This window comes from Oratosquilla oratoria, chromosome 22 (genome assembly GCF_046742065.1).
Source record: "Oratosquilla oratoria isolate Oo_2021 chromosome 22, ASM4674206v1, whole genome shotgun sequence".
Taxonomy (NCBI): Eukaryota; Metazoa; Arthropoda; class Malacostraca; order Stomatopoda; family Squillidae; genus Oratosquilla; species Oratosquilla oratoria.
The window spans coordinates 9,833,997-9,853,079 of NC_134798.1; the positions used below are offsets into that span (position 1 = coordinate 9,833,997).

General features: G+C 42.1%; 1 protein-coding gene across 5 annotated transcripts in view; it reads left to right on the forward strand.

The window, feature by feature from the left end:
- LOC143037426 (E3 ubiquitin-protein ligase RNF123-like) overlaps positions 1-19,083 on the forward strand; it is an 87,946-nt gene that overhangs the window by 15,007 nt on the left and 53,856 nt on the right. For all 5 annotated transcript variants that reach the window (XM_076205610.1, XM_076205609.1, XM_076205608.1 and 2 more), the window contains exons 3-6: positions 1,782-1,869; positions 2,364-2,445; positions 4,791-4,944; positions 5,494-5,589. In XM_076205610.1, coding sequence (XP_076061725.1) covers positions 1,782-1,869; positions 2,364-2,445; positions 4,791-4,944; positions 5,494-5,589 — 420 coding nt within the window. The remainder of the gene's footprint in view (positions 1-1,781; positions 1,870-2,363; positions 2,446-4,790; positions 4,945-5,493; positions 5,590-19,083) is intronic.

A 19,083-nucleotide genomic window follows, 5' to 3' on the forward strand; every position in this document is an offset into this window, starting at 1 on the left:
GGTGATGAGATGTACAAGGGGTGAAAGTGGCAGTAGACTGGAAGTGAACATTAAGGGAGAGCGACTGGAGGAAGTGGATAGTTTTAGATACTTGGGTGCAAGTGTAGCAGGAAAAGGTGGAGTGAAGGTGGAGGTAGAATGTAGATTGAGAGAAGCGAGTAAATGCCTTGGTGGTTTGAAGAGTGTAATGAGGAATAGACATTTGGGAATGGATGCGAAGAGGAGACTGTATGAAGGAGTGATTGTGCCAACAGCACTGTATGGGGCAGAAACGTGGAACATAAGAGAAGAAGAGAGAAGGAGTTTGAATGTGTTTGAGATGAGGTGTCTGAGAAGTATGGTGGGGGTTACTAGGCTAGATAGAGTGAGAAATGAGGAAGTGAGGAGGAGAACAGGGGTGAAAAAGGATTTGGGAGATAGGGTTGATGAAAGAATATTAGGATGGTTTGGACACATGGAAAGAATGAGTGAAGAAAGACTAGTAAAAGAGGTATGGAAGGCAGATGTGGAGGGAGTGAACATGAGGGGACGTCCTAGGATGAGGTGGATGGATGGGGTGAAGGGGGCTTTGGGGAAGAGGGGAATGTCTGTTGAGGAAGGAAGGGAGAGGACGGAAGACAGAGGTGAGTGGAGAATGGTTGTATATGGATGATGTTGTGACTGCATGAGGAGGAATGGGCGGGGGGGTGGGGGGTGGGGTAGTATGTGTGAGTAATTTTTTACGCAGCCCGAAGGGATTTCTCCCCGTCCTCTCCTTATATGCAAAGGGGGATGGAGAGGGGGGGTCGCCGATTAAATGAAGCGGCCTTGCTGTGGATGTACTGTGTCTTGCGACACTGCTTCTGACCCAGGGCGGTGGACAGGGTGCAGGGATGACCCGTCATCCAGGAGGTGCTCAGATGAGAGGAAGGGTGGGAGGGGTGTGGAGTGTATTTAGGGATGAAATGGGTGGGAGTGTTTTTATGCCTTTCCCTTTTTGGCTACCTCCCTTGGAAGGGGGAAAAAGCCTTGGTATATGTATGTATATATATATATATATATATATATATATATATATATATATATATATATATATGAATATGCACACACACACATCTGTATTCACTTGTATGCCAAGAAAGTTCTTTTCATGACCTCTTTAATACAAGTCAAATACTTGCGCACAGTGTTTGGCTACTTGATGTACAATGATTCGATGATGCATCACAATGTGCATATTATAAAATATAAAGTTACAGCTGTAATACTTATTCTTTTTCACCCTGAATGTTGATAATTAAGAAAACATGATCAAGCCTATTCACAGAATACAGGGTCTCTCAGCTACAACTACAAAATAAATATAATCAGGACGCTGATGCTGTCATCCTTGTATAACCACTCATGACTCCAATGTTGGCATCATCATGTGCTAAGGGTTAAAGCCATCCTGTCACTAATCAAATGGTCTCTTCTGTCAATATAATGTACTCCCTTTATAGACCTGAATGCTATAATGAAGTCATCTCTTTCTTATATTTCTTTCACTGTCTCTCCTTGTATGACTTGTGTGACAAGCTAGGATATTGTTTGGTTGATGTGCCTCATATCCTCTCCTGTGTGTATATATCTAGTTGAATTGCTTGTTGGTAGAGTGGGTTAGTGTGTCACTACTTGAACAGAGACCAAGAGTGGAGGCAGTTTGAATCCTGCCAACAGAAAGCAAGTTTGTAGTAAGGGCATACTGTATAGATGTGTCATTGAATGCTGTTTGTATTTCAATGAATATTATTTAATTACAGATAAGTTGTTGGATGCCATGATTCGGTATATCTTTGGAGATGATATATGTGTCATTCAGGCTCAAGATCGGCGAGGAATGTGCCTTGAGTAAGTCATAAAATATACTTTGAAGTAATTAACAGTAAGGAATAGGTGGTGTCATAGAAGTGTCAGGCATCAGATAATATACAACCACAATCTTATAATCACAATATAAGTTAGATGAGTTTTTAAGGTAGTTATTAAATATCAGTTAGTTTGGTCTTTGATTATGACTATAGTTACATTTACAATTACAAAACTAGAGTTGATACTAAATATTGACATTTTTATAAGTGAGTATATGTTCTTGATTTCCATGATGGAAGGAATGATTAGCTATACTAAGTTGTTTGTAGACAGGGCAAAGGGTCTGAGACAAAAAAAATCTAGACAGACTATGAGCATAGCCAAATGTAGAGAAAAATGCAAAGTATTGGATGATGATAATTATTGCCTTAAGTTTTACTGGTTGGAAATCTATTACAGTCAATTAAACATTAGATTCTGTGCAAGTTTATACATTTCAGAGAATGAATGATGCATTATTTTATTCATTTTAGTGGGCAGTGGAATGAACTATTGAATGGTAATAGCATACAGTACATAATTCGTCAAAGACTGGACCATTTGTGTTCTACCCAGGTAAGTTCTTTAATGTGTGTGTGCTGAGATAAGCAAGTTGCAGATTAGTTGTTATATTGAAAATACATTCCATTTTGATAATGAATATTTTCTGTTGTACATTTTATCTATATCTAAATACCAAGGGCTTCTTCCCTCTAATAAAGGAGGTAGCCAAGTCAAAGATACGCACCCACTCCTACCCATTCCACTCCCATCCATCATGCCTTGTTTTTCTCTCATCTTAGCTTCTCATGGATGACAAGTCATCCCTGTCTCCTGTCCACTGCCTGGGTCAGAAGCAATGCAGCAAGGCACAGCACAGCATTGTTGTACATACACATACCAGAAGGCCTATATTCATCCTATACTCACAAAAAAAAAAAAAAAAAATCATTGTTCCTTTCATATTAGAACCTTATGGATAAATGGGCATCCCTGACATCAATCACACTGGTCTTTATCAACTTCACCATTCAACATGGCCTTGGATCATGTGTTGGATTTGTGATTGACAGTTATTAACCTCCGGGATGAGAGTTCAGAGCTCATATGACCGATCTATGGGTAATACTGTGACCTTACATGCATACACACCCCCAACTCCCTGCCCACGAAAGTCGGAGTAACACCCTGCAGCACAGCAATACTGAAATTATTTCAGCTCTGGGCGGGAGTTGAACCCAGACTGGCGTAGTGGCAGGCAAGAACTCGAACCACAGTGCCACGAGTGTGTGTAGTTGTATTCCTTATGCCTCATCACACATGGAGTGCTGATAGCTGGTAACAGCTCCCTTCTACTATTTTCAGCCTATGACAGAAACAGTCCTAACTGTACTTTGGAGATAGTCCCTTCCTCTTTAGATATAATATATACATACATACATATACCAAGGCTTTTTCCCCCTTACAAGGGAGGTAGCCAAAAAGGAAAAGGCATAAAATCATTCCCACCCATTCCATCCCTGAATACACTCCACACCCCTCCACCCTCCCTCTTATCTTAGCATCTCCTGGATGACGGGTCATCCCTGCACCTTGTCCACTGCCCTGGGTCAGAAGCAGTGTCGCAAGACACAGCACATCCACAGCAAGGCCGCTTCATTAAATCGGCAACCCCCCCTCTGTCCTCCCATGCATAAAAGGAGAAGACGGGGAGAAATCCCTTCGGGCTGCATTAGATTTTGCTCACACATACTACCTCACCCCCATCCCCCCACCCATTCCACCTCATGCATCACAACATCATCCATATACAGTACAACTATTCTCCATTCACCCCTGTCTTCTGTCCTCTCCCGTCCTTCTTCAACAGACATTCCCCTCTTCCCCAAAGCCCCCTTCACCCCATCCATCCACCTCATCTCCCAACTCCCTTTCCACCCCCATTCTTCTCCTCACCTCCTCATTTCTCACTCTATCTAGCCTAGTAACCCCCATCATACTTCTCAGACACCTCATCTCAAACACATTCAAACTCCTTCTCTCTTCCTCTCTTATGTTCCATGTTTCTGCCCCATACAGTGCTGTTGGCACAATCACTCCTTCATACAGTCTCCTCTTAGCATCCATTCCCAAATGTCTATTCCTCATTACACTCTTCAATCCACCAAGGCATTTACTCGCTTCTCTCAATCTACATTCTACCTCCACCTTCACTCCACCTTTTCCTGCCACATTTGCACCCAAGTATCTAAAACTATCCACTTCCTCCAGTCGCTCTCCCTTAATGCTCACTTCCAGTCTACTGCCACTTTCACCCCTTGTACATCTCATCACCTTACTTTTACCCACATTTATCTTTAGCTTTCTTCTATCACATACTCTCCAAAAGAACATCTACACTCAGAAACCAAGATCATTCCCAGTGAAAATGAAAGGCATACAGTTCAATGCAAGAGCCCTCAAACCTAGCTATCCTTCCCACTTGACTTGTAGCTACCTTGTCTTGCTACTGTCAAATGACCGTTTGGTTGAGAGAAAGCATTCACATAGTCAAAAGATTGGCTTTATTTGTTACCACCTGAAAAAGTTCTTGCCAATATTCTTATATAGCTAATTTTCTTTTTCTTGGCTTTCTCTTTTTTCAATTATCTATTATTTTATTTGTTTATTCATTGGGTGAAATGCAGGGATGACCCATCATCCAGGAGGAGCCAAGAAAAAAGAGAAGGATGGAGGGGTGGTGAGTAGGAGTGGAGTGAGAGTGGGGATGAAATGTGTGGTAGTGGAATTATGCCTTTTGACTTTGGCTACCTCCCTAATAGGAAGGAAAAGCCCTTGGTATATGTTCACTTCCATTCTCTGTATTTTATTATTATTATTGTTATTATTATTATTTACTTATTTCTTTTTTTGTCTTCCAGATGCCACCTGCAGGCCCATTACGTGGTCGGTTAGGTCCTCCAAAGGTTCAGTTTGATGAATTTTGTAAAGTAGGAAAATTTAAATTTGATGTTCTCATACTTACTTCAGAAGACAACTTTGCTACAATTAAATCCAACACATGTGTTTTTAAAGGTAAAATAATTATCTCTTTCTCTCTTCCCTTTCTCTTGTTTATTTTTCTTTTTTCTCCTCTTCCCCCCTCTCTCTCTCTCTCTCTCTCTCTCTCTCTCTCTCTCTCTCTCTCTCTCTCTCCCTCCCCCCCTCTCCCTCCCCCTTTTCCCTCTCCCCTCTCCCTCCCCCTCTCCCCTCTCCCTCCCCCTCTCCCCTCTCCCTCCCCTCTTCCCTCTCCCCTCTCCCCTCTCTCCTCCCCACTCCCCTCACTCCCTTATCCCCCTCTACCCTCTCCCTCCCTCTCTCCCCTCTCTCTCCCCTCTCTCTCTCTCCTCTCTCTCTCTCTCTCTCTCTCTCTCTCTCTCCTCTCTCTCTCCTCTCTCTCTCTCTCTCTCTCTCTCTCTCTCTCTCTCTCTCTCTCTGTCTCTCTCTCTCCCTGTCTTTTTCTCTCTCTCTTTTAAAATATACTGTTAAAATGGTTATGATTTGTCTTATGTCAGATGAAATATTTTGATGATTTTAAACCAGTAAGACCAATTATTTATTATTTATTTTTTATTTTTGTTACAGGCAAATGGCAGTATGAATTAATGCTTGGTACCAAAGGTGTTATGCAGGTTGGATGGGCAACACTGGGTTGTCAGTTCTCAGCAGAAAAGGGAGTTGGTGAGTATGCTCCCTCTACCCATTTTAAGGCAAATGACACTTCACATGAAGTGTAAAGTGTATGGTCAGATGAAACTGGTAGCATTTCCACACCCTCTGGTGATGAAATTAAGTTATTTATTAGAAGTAGAATCATCTATTAGCATGGATTTCCATGCATACCAGTGGTTGTGGGTACTCACTGTCCACTCCTGGATAGATGTGTTAGTAATAGTGCAAGCTTACCTACTCATGCATACATATACCAAAGGCTTTTTCACCCACAAAAGGGAGGTAGCCAAAGTCAAAAGGCACAAATCCACTCCCATTTCATCCCCAAATACTTCACTTCCATTCACCACCCCTCCCTCCCTCTTTTTTTGGCTCCTCATGGATGCTGGGTCATCCCTGGATCTTGCTCATCACCCTGGATCAGAAACAGTGCAGCAAGATACAGCACATCCTTAGCAAGGCTGCTTCATTTAATCAGGGGCCCCCCTCTCTGTCTCTTCATGTATAAAAAAGAGAAGATGGGGAGAAATTCCTATGGGCTGCATCAAAATACCAATCACTTGTACTCCCTAAACCCTCCACCTCCACCCCAGACTGACTCCCTTCCATGCATCACAGCATCACCCATACACAACCATTCTCCACTCACTCCTATCTTCTGTCTTATACCTTACCTCCTCAACAGACATTGGGTGAGGAGTTTAAAAGATATTTTCTCTCATGTTTACTAATTTTCTCTGGGTGTTTTGAAAGTAATAAAAAAATGTTTTGGTAAGAAATGAAAAGAGGAAGAGGAGGCAAATCAAGTAGAGAAGGTAAAAGGTGCAGATGGAGAGATGATAATGGAAGAAAAGGCAGTGAGAGGAAGGTGGGCAGAGTATTTTAGGGAGTTGCTAATTGTGAAGGAGGATAGGGAGGGAAAGGTTGGTGCAGTGGAAAGCGCTAAGAAAATGAGAGTGATGAGTGAGGAAAATGAAGGAGAAATAGGAAAAGGTGAAGTGAAAGAGCTGTTAAGATGATGAGAGCAGGTAAGGCACCTGGGTTGGATGGATGCCATGTAGAATGTCTGAAGAAAGGAGGTACAGTTATGGTGGACTGGCTGGTGAGGTTATTTAATGTTTGTTTAAGAGAGAGTAGAGTGCTGAAGGACTGGAGGAGTGCCTGTATAGTTAAACTTTACAAGGGAAAAGGGGACAAGTATGAGTATAGTAGTTTCAGAGGGATCAGCTTGTTGAGTGTAGTTGGGAAGGCTTATGGGAAGGTCTTGATTGAGAGGATTAGGAGAGGAAAAGAGGGAGTAATTGGTGAGGAACAGTGTGGTTTTAGGACAGGGTTGTGTAGATCAGATTTTGTGGTAAGACAGATATGTGAGAAAGCTATAGGAAAAGGTAAGAATGTTTTTTGGGCTTTTATGGATCTGGAAAAGGCTGGTGTTAAGAGCAGTCAAGAGTTTTACGAGAGTAGTAGAGCTTGTGTTAGGATTAGAAATGGAGAGAGTGAATGGTTTGAGGTAAAGGTGGGACTTCATCATGGATGTGTTATGTCACCCCGGCTGTTCAATCTATACATGGATGGGTTGGTGTGAGAGGTGAATGCAAGGGTAGTGAGTCAGGGATTGGAGATGGTTAGAGAAAATAGAGAAAAGTGGGAGGTGAGCCAGTTGTTGTTTGCTGACGACACCGTGCTTGTAGCAGGATCAGAGGAAGGATTGGGGAAGTTAGTGACTGAGTTTGAGAAGGTGTGTGACAGAAGGAAGCTGAAGATAAATGTGGGCAAAAGTAAGGTGATAAGATGTACAAGGGGAGAGAGTGACAGCAGGCTGGAAGTGAGCACTAAGGGAGAGAGACTGGAGGAAGTGAATAGTTTTAGATACTTGGGTGTGAATGTGGCAGGAAAGGGAGGAGTGATGGTGGAGGTAGAATGTAGATTGAGAGAAGCGAGTAAATGCTTTGGTGGATTAAAAAGTGTAATGAGAAATAGACATCTGGAGTCGGGGTGGAGGTAGAATGTAGATTGAAAGAAGTAAGTGCCTCGGTGGATTAAAAAGTGTAATGTTTATACAGGTAAACGTTGACTTACGATGGCTGCGACTTACGATTTTTCGACTTTACGATGACGACGACGACGATATCATATATTTAACCCCTTCCATACGGTGCGCACACGTAGGCGTCATGAGGAGCAAGTGGATTCGCGACGCTGCCATATCGGCGTCTTGATTATATTTATTGTAGTCGCCCCAGTGTTTTTACATTCTCTCAAATGTGCCCTGAATCCCATTCTCTGTGGTTTTTCAAAATTCGCGGGTGAAAGAGAGAACGATCGATATAAGCGGTGACTATATTTTATGATGCGAGTATTATTACGTCACGTCGTACGGCTGGCATTGGCTGCTGCCCGCGAGATTTAAGTTCCGTACTGAAAATACATACTATAGTGATTGAATAGGGTAAAAATGATAAGAATAATTAAATAAACTACTGTACATGTTTAATATGATATATTCAGTATCTCTGGTGGTTAATATACAGGTAGGCTAGGTACAGTGACCACGGAACAGAGTGATACACAAATTGGGGATCGACTTACGATGAAATCGTCTTACGATGGCTCTATCGAAACCTAATGCCATCGTAAGTCGACGTTTACCTGTATCTGGGAATGGATGCTAAGAGGAGGTTATATATTTACCTAGTTGTATTATACAGGAAGAGAGCTATGCTTGTGGTGATCCGTCTTTGTATCTCTCAGCATCAAGTTTTTTCTTAAAATCTTGTATAGTGTTTGCATACACTGTTTCATTGTCTAATTTATTGTGGGAAGCTGTTCCTTTTTAAATTTCTTCTGTAACTATCTTTTTTTAGTTTCTTTTTGTGTCCTCTCGTTTTACTGTTGTCCCATATTAACAAGTCATCCCTATCTAAAACTTCCATTCCTTTCATTATTCTATAGATAGTCAGCAGGTCACCTCTTTCTCTTCTCTGTTCCAAAGTTGGTAGTTCTAATTTGGACAGTCTTTGCTCATATGTTAGTTCGGAAAGAGTTGGTGCTAGTTTGGTTGTTGCTCTATGTAACCTTTCTAGTTTTTAATGTTCTTTTTGGCACTGGGTGTCCAGAGTGCTGCTGCTTACTCAAGTTTTGGTCTTATTAGTGTAGTTAGGATTTTCTTTATCATTTCTTTGTCCAAATAGGCAAACACCACTTTGATTGATCTCAATATATTGTAGGTTTCTCTGAATATTTTGTTAATATGCTTATCTGGTGTCATGTCCTTGCCAATCATCACTACAAGATCTTTCTCTGAGTTTACTTTTTTCACCTTTTCTTCACCAATTTTGTAATCTTTTGATATTCTGTTTTTACTCTTTCCAAACTCCATTATACTACATTTCTTTATATTGAATTTTACTTCCCACTTTTGGGTCCAATTCCAGATCTTGTCATAATCTTGTTGCAATGAGTTGCATTCTTCCTCTGTTTTTACCTTTAGTATCTTTGCATCATCTGCAAAGAAATTCATATAACACTCTACACCTTCATGTCATTAATGTATATGGCAAACATACATACATATACCAAGGCTTTTTTCCCCCTTACCAGGGGGGTAGCCAAAAAGGACAAGGCACAAAAACATTCCCACCCGTTTCATCCCCGAAAACACTCCACACCCCTCCACCCTCCCTCCCATCTTAGCACCTCCTAGATGATGGGTCATCCCTGCACCCTGTCCACTGCCCTGGGTCAGAAGCAGTGTCGCAGGACACAGCACATCCACAGCAAGGCCGCTTCATTAAATTGGCGACCCCCCCTCTCCGTCCCCCCATATAAAGGAGAGGACAGGGAGAAATCCCTTCGGGCTGCGTCAAAAATTTTTGCTCACACACACTACCTCACCCCCATTCCCCGTCCAATCCACCTCATGCATCACAACATTTTCCATATACAACCATTCTCCATTCACCCCTGTCTTCTGTCCTCTCCCGTCCTTCCTCAACCGACATTCCCCTCTTCCCCAAAGCCCCCTTCACCCCATCCATCCATCTCATCCTAGGACGTCCCCTCATGTTCACTCCCTCCACATCTGCCTTCCATACCTCCTTTACTAGTCTTTCTTCACTCATTCTTTCCATGTGTCCAAACCATCCTAATACTCTTTCATCCACCCTATCTCCCAGCTCCCTTTCCACCCCTGTTCTCCTCACCTCCTCATTTCTCACTCTATCTAGCCTAGTAACCCCCATCATACTTCTCAGACACTTCATCTCAAACACATTCAAGTTCCTTCTCTCTTCCTCTCTCATGTTCCATGTTTCTGCTCCATACAGTGCTGTTGGCACAATCACTCCTTCATACAGTCTCCTCTTAGCATCCATTCCCAGCTTCCTATTCCTCATTACACTTTTTAAACCACCAAGGCATTTACTCGCTTCTCTCAATCTACATTCTACCTCCACCTTCACTCCACCCTTTCCTGCCACATTTGCACCCAAATATCTAAAACTATCCACTTCCTCCAGTTGCTCTCCCTTAATGCTCACTTCCAGATTACTGCCACTTTCACCTCTTGTACATCTCATCACCTTACTTTTACCCACATTTATCTTCAGCTTTCTTCTATCACACACTCTCCCAAACTCTGTCACCAGCTTCCTCAATCCCTCCTCCGATCCTGCCACAAGTGCAGTGTCGTCCGCAAACAACAGCTGGCTCACCTCCCTTTTTTCTCCATTTCCCTTAACCATCTCCAATCCCTGACCCACTACCCTTGCATTCACCTCTCGCACCACCCCATCCATGTATAAGTTGAACAGCCAGGGTGACATAACGCATCCCTGACGAAGTCCCACCTTTACCTCAAACCACTCACTCTCTCCATTTCTAATCCTGACACAAGCTCTACTACTCTCATAAAAACTCTTGACAGCTCCCAGAAGCTTTCCTCCTATCCCGTATATCCGCATAACCTCCCACAATGCCTTTCTGTCTACCCTGTCGTAAGCCTTTTCCAGATCCATAAAGGCCCAGAAAATATCCTTCCCCTTACCTATAGCTTTCTCACATATCTGTCTTACCACAAAAATCTGATCTACACAACCTCTACCTGTCCTAAACCCACACTGTTCCTCACCAATTACTCCCTCTGTTCCTCTCCTAATCCTCTCAATCAATATCCTCCCATAAGCCTTCCCAACTACACTTAACAAGCTAATCCCTCTGAAACTACTACATTCACACTTGTCCCCCTTTCCCTTGTAAAGTGGAACTATACACGCACTCCTCCAGTCCTCTGGCACTCTACCTTCTCTCCAGCAAACATTAAATAACCTCACCAACCAGTCCACCATCACTATACCTCCTTTTTTAAGACATTCTGCATGGCATCCATCCAGACCAGGTGCCTTACCTGCTTTCATCATCTTAACTGCTGCCTTCACTTTATCCTTCCTTATTTCTCCTCCATTTTCCTCACTCATCACGGTCATTTTCTTAGCATTTCCCACTGCAGCTATCTTTCCCTCCCTATCCTCCTTCACATTAAGCAACTCCCTAAAATATTCTGCCCATCTTCCCCTTACTGCCTTCTCCTCCATTATCATCTCTCCATCTGCACCTCTTACCCTTTCTTCCCCACTTGATTTGCCTCCTCTTCCTCTCTTAATTTCTTTCCAAAATATCTTTTTATTACTTTCAAAATTTTCTGTCATACTCTTACCCCATTTCACATCTGCTCTCCTCTTTGCCTCCTTTACCTTTTTCTTTACTTCTCTTTTCTTTTCCCTGTACGTCTCATATGACTCCCTCGTCCTACTTTGTAACCAATCTGTGAAAGCTCGCTTCTTCTCTTCTACAACCTTCTTCATTTCCTCATCCCACCATTTACTACCCTTCCTTCTATTTCCTCCTGACCTTCTTGTTCCACACACCATCCTTGCACACTTTGTGACTCCCTCCTTGAACCATCCCCATTCCTCCTCCACACCTACCTCCACTCTATCCTTCACTCCCTCCCACTCCTCCTTCAGCTTCCTCTTGTACTCCTTCTCCTTTTCCTCTTCGTTTAGAGAGTTCACTCTAAGCACCTCCCTACCTTTTGTCCCTTTCCTCTTCCTCCATCTGTCCTCCACTCTCAACTTACCTTCCAGAAAATGATCTGATATTTCCCCACCCTCTCCCAACCCTCTCCCCTTAGCACATGTACATCCCTAACTCTTCCTATCATAATCCTATTTACCACTACATAGTCCATTAAAGCTCTATCTACCACCTTTCCCTCCACCACCCTGTCCCATGTGTACTTATGCTTGACTTTCTTCCAAAACACTGTATTTGCTATCATCAACTCTCTAGACACATTTCCACCATCAACTCTCCACTACGATTCTTTCCTGGAACTCCACATTTCCCAACCACTCCATCAATTGGCTCCTTTCCTACCCTAGCATTAAGGTCTCCCAGTACTATTACATTTACACTTCTCCTTAAACCCTCTATGCACTCATTTAAATCTATCCATAAGGCCTCCCTATCTTCTACATTCTTCTCACTGCCAGGCCCATATGCACTTACAAAAACCCACATCTCCTTTCCCAGTTTCACCTTCATCCACATTATCCTAGAGGAAACCTCCTTCCACTCCACTACACGTTTACCTATCTCTTCACTTACTAGTATAGCCACCCCTTCCCTCCCTCGCCCTCTCTTCACTCCTGATAACCTCCCACTTACACTCCCAAACTTACAATCGCCCTTCCCTTTCAGCTTAGTTTCACTCAAAGCCAACACATCCATCTTTCTTCTCACAAACATACTACCTATCTCTTCCCTTTTACACCTCGTCTGTACCACATCCACGCACATTAAAAGACCCAAACCTTAGGGTGCTGGACCGAGGCCCTCCAGCCCCTCTTATGCCTCTGCCTTTTTTTCTAGGAATGTGCCCTGTAGGGCTACAAGGAGAGGGATGTCTAGTCCCAATCCCCGTCCCTTTTTTTTCTCGCAGTCTTTCAGTATTTCAGTTAATTCGTATTTAGTATCCTCTAATAATTTGGAATGATCATTTTCTGACCAGGCCTGTGTTTTGGGGGGCATGTACACCACTGCAAATTTTCTGCTCTTCATATGTTTACTTTCTACTTGTATCATTATTTTTTCCTTCAGTTATTTTGTTCACATTCAAATCTTTCTTGGTCAAAATTAGAACTCCTCTACCCAGTTTGTCCCTTCTATTCTTTGTTCAACAGTTGTATAAACAGTTTCCCACAGTATAGGGAGTTAGGTTACGCTTTAATTTAGTTTCCACTATTCCCATTATGTCTGGTTTTTCTAAGGCCAGGTAATCATTTAATTTGTTCATTCCTGAGATTATTCCATCTATATTAGTATAACTTATTTTTAATTTCCTTTCTCCTCTTCTCTTTCTGTCTTCTTTGTTTCCATTTTCTTTATATACCATTTTCTCAGTCTCGGATCTATCACTCTCCACCGTTTCAGTTCTTTTTTAATTCTTTTCGTTCGCTTCATTCTTAAGTTCTTTTTCTTTCTCTTTTTCTTCCTCAGTCATTTCTTTTTTTGTCCAGATATTTTTGTAATTTTCACTATTTGCTAACTTCATTGTTCTGGATAGTATATCTTCTGCGCTTGTTTGAGATTTAAGTTTAACTTTCAGTGGCCTGTATTTTTTTTCTTTAAAATATATCTTCCCATCCTATGGGTTTCCTCAATTTCTCCGATCCCAGCTTTGTTCATCTGTTTGTAATTCTTTTAGAATTTCCTTGGCAAGCTCTTTCTCTTCCTTTGCCCTCTGATATCTAGGTATATCGTGTTTTTCTTTGATGCCATAGATTATACATCTTTTTCTATCCACTGTGTCCCTAACTAGGTTCCCTTTCTCTTTGATCACCTGAATCACTGTTTCCTTGGTATTATCTTTGACTTGTTGTTCCATTATTTTCTTTAGGGATATTTCTTGACTTTCCTGTTCAATTTTCTACTGTTTCTTTATTTCTTGTATGTCATTTTCTTTGATTTTTTCTTCCACCTTTTCAGTCATTTCTTTCATTTGGCTTTTAATTTCTTGTTTCAAATTCTCATTCCTTTTTGTGTCCTCATTTTTTAGTCTTTCATTTTCTCCCTTAAGTTGCTTTAATTCCTTTTTTAATTCATCGGTCTCCCTATTGTTCTCTTCATTGGCTTTCCTTAGCATCGATATTTCTCGGTACATTATCTTGTACTCACTTTAAGTTCTAATAATTCATCTACAATGTCTTTAGTATCTGTTTCTCATTGTATTGTATATGAAGGAGTGATTGTGCTGACAGCACTTTACGGGGCAGAAACATGGAACATAAGAGAGGAAGAGAGAAGGAGTTTGAATGTGTTTGAAATGAAATGTCTGAGAAGTATGATAGGGATTACTAGGCTAGATAGTGTGAGAAATGAGGAGGTGAGGAGGAGAACAGGGGTGGAAAGGGAGTTGGGAGATAGGGTTGATGAAAGAGTATTAGGATGGTTTGGACACATGGAAAGAATGAGTGAAGAAAAATTAGTAAAAGAGGTGTGGAAGCCAGTAGTGGAAGGAGTGAATATGAGGGGGTGTCCTAGGATGAGATGGATGGATGGGGTAAAAGGGGCATTATGAAAGAGAGGAATGTCTGTTGAGGAAGGATGGGAGAGGACAGAAGATAGGGGTGATCTATGAGGGGGAGTGGGTGGGGGATGGGGGATGAGGAAGTATGTATGAGAAATATTTTGACGCAGCCCGAAGGGATTTCTCCCAGTCTTCTCCTTTTTTTTATGAGGGGACGGAGAGGGGGGGTCATTGATTTAATGAAGTAGCTTTGCTGTGGATGTGCTGTGTCTTGCGACACTGCTTCTGACCCAGGGCAGTGGACAGGATGCAGGGATGACCCATCATCCAGGAGGTGCCAAGATGAGAGGGAGGGTGGAGGGGAGTGGAGTATATAGGGGATGGAATGAGTGGGAGTGGTATCTATGCCTTTTTCTTTTTGGCTACCTCCTGTGTAAGGGGAAAAAAGCCTTTGGTATATGTATGATGTATATGTTTACTAATGAAAGGTTAGATAAGGTACCTGAGTGCAATCTGATTTTCAGTGGGGATGAGGAAAGTAGACTATCTAATATCAGCATTAGTAAAGAAGAAATAGTCAAATGGATTGAAAGACTTAAAGCTACAAGATCCCTGGGTCCAGAAGGAATTTTTCCAAGAGTGCTTAGGGAGTGTAAATTTGAAATTGCGACCAGTTAACTGAAATATTTAATAGATTGGTAGACACTGGTTTTGTACCTACTGCTTGGGGGCAGGCAAACATTGTTCCTGTTTTTAAGGAGATAAATTGTCTATATGCAACTACAAGCCAATCAGTTTGACATTGGTTATAGGTAAAATGCTTGAATCAATAATAATAAATAGACAGAACATATCAAGAGACATAATTTGATTCATGACACACAGCATGGTTTCTCCAAGGATAAGTCATGTGTGACTAATCTTCTATCTTTTTACTTTAAAGTATACAAGGCATCAGATAACAATGATAGTTATGATGTTATTTACCTTGGCTTAGCAAAGCATTCGACAAGGTGCCACACCAGAGACTACTAAATAAAATCAAAGCCCATGGCATAGGAGGAAAAGTGTTAGAATGGATTAGAGCTTGGATCAGTAACAGAAAACAGTGGGTCACCATAAATGGAGTAAAATCCAGGTGGGGCAGTGTTACTAGTGGGGTTCCCCAGGGCTCGGTTTTGGGTCCCTTGTTGTTCATTATGTACATAAACGACTTAGATGATGGGATGAATAGTGATGCTAGTAAGTTTGCAGATGACACTAAAATAGGACGCCTAATTAGGTCAGGAGATGACACAGAGGTTCTGCAGGATGATCTTATCAAATTGTTCACATGGTCAGTGAAATGGCAAATGACCTTCAATATCTCTAAGTGTAGCATGTTAAACATAGGGCTACACAATCCCAAAAATAGATACGGCTTAGATATGACATTTTTAGAGAAAACTGAGTGCAAGAGGGACTTGGGAGTTCTAGTGAGTCCAGACCTTAAAACCAGGAAAGTGTATTGGCGCCATAAATAGAGCTAACAGAGCATTAGGTTTTATTGCTAGGATCGTTATTAATATAAGTGCAGAAGTAGTTATCAAACTCTATCTGGCGTTATTCAGACCCATCCTTCACTATATGGTATAGTTTTGGTTTCCGTCCAAAAAAATGGACATAAGTTCACTAGAATCAGTACAGACGAGAATGGTCAAACTGATACCTGGGCTCAGAAATTTGCCTTACGAAGAGAGGCTTAGGCACCTTAACTTACACTCTCTGGAAAGACACAGAGTGCAGGGTGATCTAATAGAGGTGTTCAAGTGGATCAAAGGCCTTAACAAGGGTGATACAAACAAGGTCATCATATTAAAACAACAGGGCAGGACTCACAGTAATGGATTTAAACTGGAGAAATTTAGATTTAAGAAGGAAATAGGCAAGAATTGGTTTACTAATAGGGTGGTCAATGAATGGAATAGACTTAGTAACCATGTAGTGAGCACTGAAACTATAAGTTGTTTTAAGAAATGGTTAGACAACTTTATGGATGGGGATGACAGGTGGTAATGGATATGGAGCTACCTAGTGTAGGCCTTATGGTCTCTTGCAGTCTCCTTCATTCTTATGTTATGGTCTTATGTTCTCTTTCCCAATGCCTCTTTCACCTCACCCATCCATCTCATCCTTGGTCATCCCCTCATGATCACTCCATTCACCTTTGCTTTCCACACTTGAGAGAGGAAGAGAGAAGGAACTTGAATGTGTTTGAGATGAAGTGTCTGAGAAGTATGATGGGGGTTACTAGGCTAGATAGAGTGAGAAATGAGGAAGTGAGGAGGAGAACAGGGGTGGAAAGGGAGCTGGGAGATAGGGTGGATGAAAGAGTATTAGGATGGTTTGGACACATGGAAAGAATGAGTGAAGAAAGACTAGTAAAGGAGGTATGGAAGGCAGATGTGGAGGGAGTGAACATGAGGGGACGTCCTAGGATGAGATGGATGGATGGGGTGAAAGGGGCTTTGGGGAAGAGGGGAATGTTGGTTGAGGAAGGACGGGAGAGGACAGAAGACAGGGGTGAATGGAGAATGGTTGTATATGGAAAATGTTGTGATGCATGAGGTGGATTGGACGGGGGAATGGGGGTGAGGTAGTGTGTGTGAGCAAAAATTTTTGACGCAGCCCGAAGGGATTTCTCCCCGTCCTCTCCTTTATATGGGGGGACGTAGAGGGGGGGGTCGCCGATTTAATGAAGCAGCCTTGCTGTGGATGTGCTGTGTCCTGCAACACTGCTTCTGACCCAGGCAGTGGACAGGGTGGAGGGATGACCCGTCATCTAGGAGGTGCTAAGATGGGATGGAGGGTGGAAGGGGTGTGGAGTGTTTTCGGGGATGAAATGGGTGGGAATGTTTTTGTGCCTTGCCCTTTTTTGCTACCCCCCTGGTAAGGGGGAAAAAAGCCTTGGTATATGTATGTATATGTTTTTTTCTTTCTTCACTCATTCTTTCCATGTGTCCGAACCATCCCAATACTCTTTCATCAACCCTATCTCCCAACTCCTTTTCCACCCCCACTATCCCCCTCACCTCAGTTTTCACGCTATCCAGCCTAGTAACCCCTATCATACATCTTGGAGATTTCACCTCAAGTACATTTAAACTCTTCCTTTCTTCTTTTCTTCCTTATATTCCATGTTTCTGCTCCATACACTGTTAGCACAATCACCCCTTCATAAAATCTCCTCTAACCATCCATTCCCCAATGTCTATTTCTTGTTACACTTTTTAATCCCCCTGGGCATTTCTCTCAATCTACATTCTACCTCCACATCCACTCCTCCCTTCCCCACCACATTCACACCCAGGTATCTAAAACTATCCACATCCTCTTGTCTCTCTTCCTAATACTCACATCCAATTTGCTGCCATTCTCTCCCCTTGTACATTTCATCACCTTACTTTGACCACATTTATTTTCAACTTACTTCTTTTCCATACCTTCCCAAACTTCATCACTAACTTCCTTAATCCCTCCTCTGATCCTGCTACCAGCACAGTGTTATCAGCAAACAACAACTGCCATATCTTTCACTTTTCTCCATGTTCTTTAACCATTTCCAATCCCCAACCCATTACCCTTGCATTACCTCACTCACCACCCCATTCTTCTATACATTGAACAGCCATGGTGACATGACACATCTGTAGTGAAGTCCCACCTTTACCTCTCCATTTCTAATTCTAACACAAGCTCTACTACTCTCGTAAAAACTCTTGACTGCTCTTTATAGCTTTCCTCCTATTCCATATATGCAGTACCTCCCACAGTGCCTTCCTGTCTACCCTGTCATAAGCTTTTTCCAAATCTGTGAAGACCCGTTACATTTTCCTAAAGCTCCTCACATATCAGCTTTATCACAAAAATCTTATCTATTCAACCCCTACCTTTCCTAAACCCACACTTTTTCTCACCTTTTCCTCACCTCTGTTCCTCTCCTAATCATCTCAATTAAAACCCTCCCATAATTGTCCCCTTTTCCCTTGTAAAGTGGAGCAATACAAGCACTCCACCAGTCCTCCAGTACTCTACTCTCTTTTAGACAAACAGAAAACAACCTCACCAGCCAATACATCACTCTACCTCCCTTTTTTAGACACTGCATGACACCCATCTAACCCAGTTGCTGTACCTGCTCTTATGATTTTAATAACTCCTTTCACCTCATCTTCTCTTATTTCTCCTCCATTTTTCTTATTCACTGTCATTTTCATAGCACCTCCCACTACAACTACCTTTCCCTCCCTATCCTCCTTCACATTTAGCATACATACATACATACATATACCAAGGCTTTTTCCCCCTTTCAAGGGAGGTAGCCAAAAAGGGAAAGGCATAAAAACACTCCCACCCATTTCATCCCTAAATACACTTCACACCCCTCCCACCCTCCCTCTCATCTGAGCACCTCCTGGATGACGGGTCATCCCTGCACCTTGCCCACCGCCCTGGGTCAGAAGCAGTGTCGCAAGACACAGCACATCCACAGCAAGGCCGCTGTGGATGTGCTGTGTCACTAAAACACTGCCCATCTTCCTCTTACTGTCTCTTCCATTATCATCTCTCCATCTGCACTTTTTACTTTTTCTTCTCTACTTGATTCACCTCCCCTTCTCTTAATTTCCTTCCAAAACATCTTTTTGGCATCTTTTTATTACTTTCAAAATTTTCTGTCATCCACTTTCTCATTTCACATCTGCATTCCTTTTTGTCTCCTTTATCTTCTTCTTTACTTCTCTTCTTTTTTCTTTGTATCTCTCACATGATTCTCTCGTCGTACTCATAGCTGAAGTAAAAGCTCTGAAAATTTAAGTATATACAGTATTTTCATTCTCCAGTGTATACGAAGTAGTTTTATTATATGATGGCGGTTT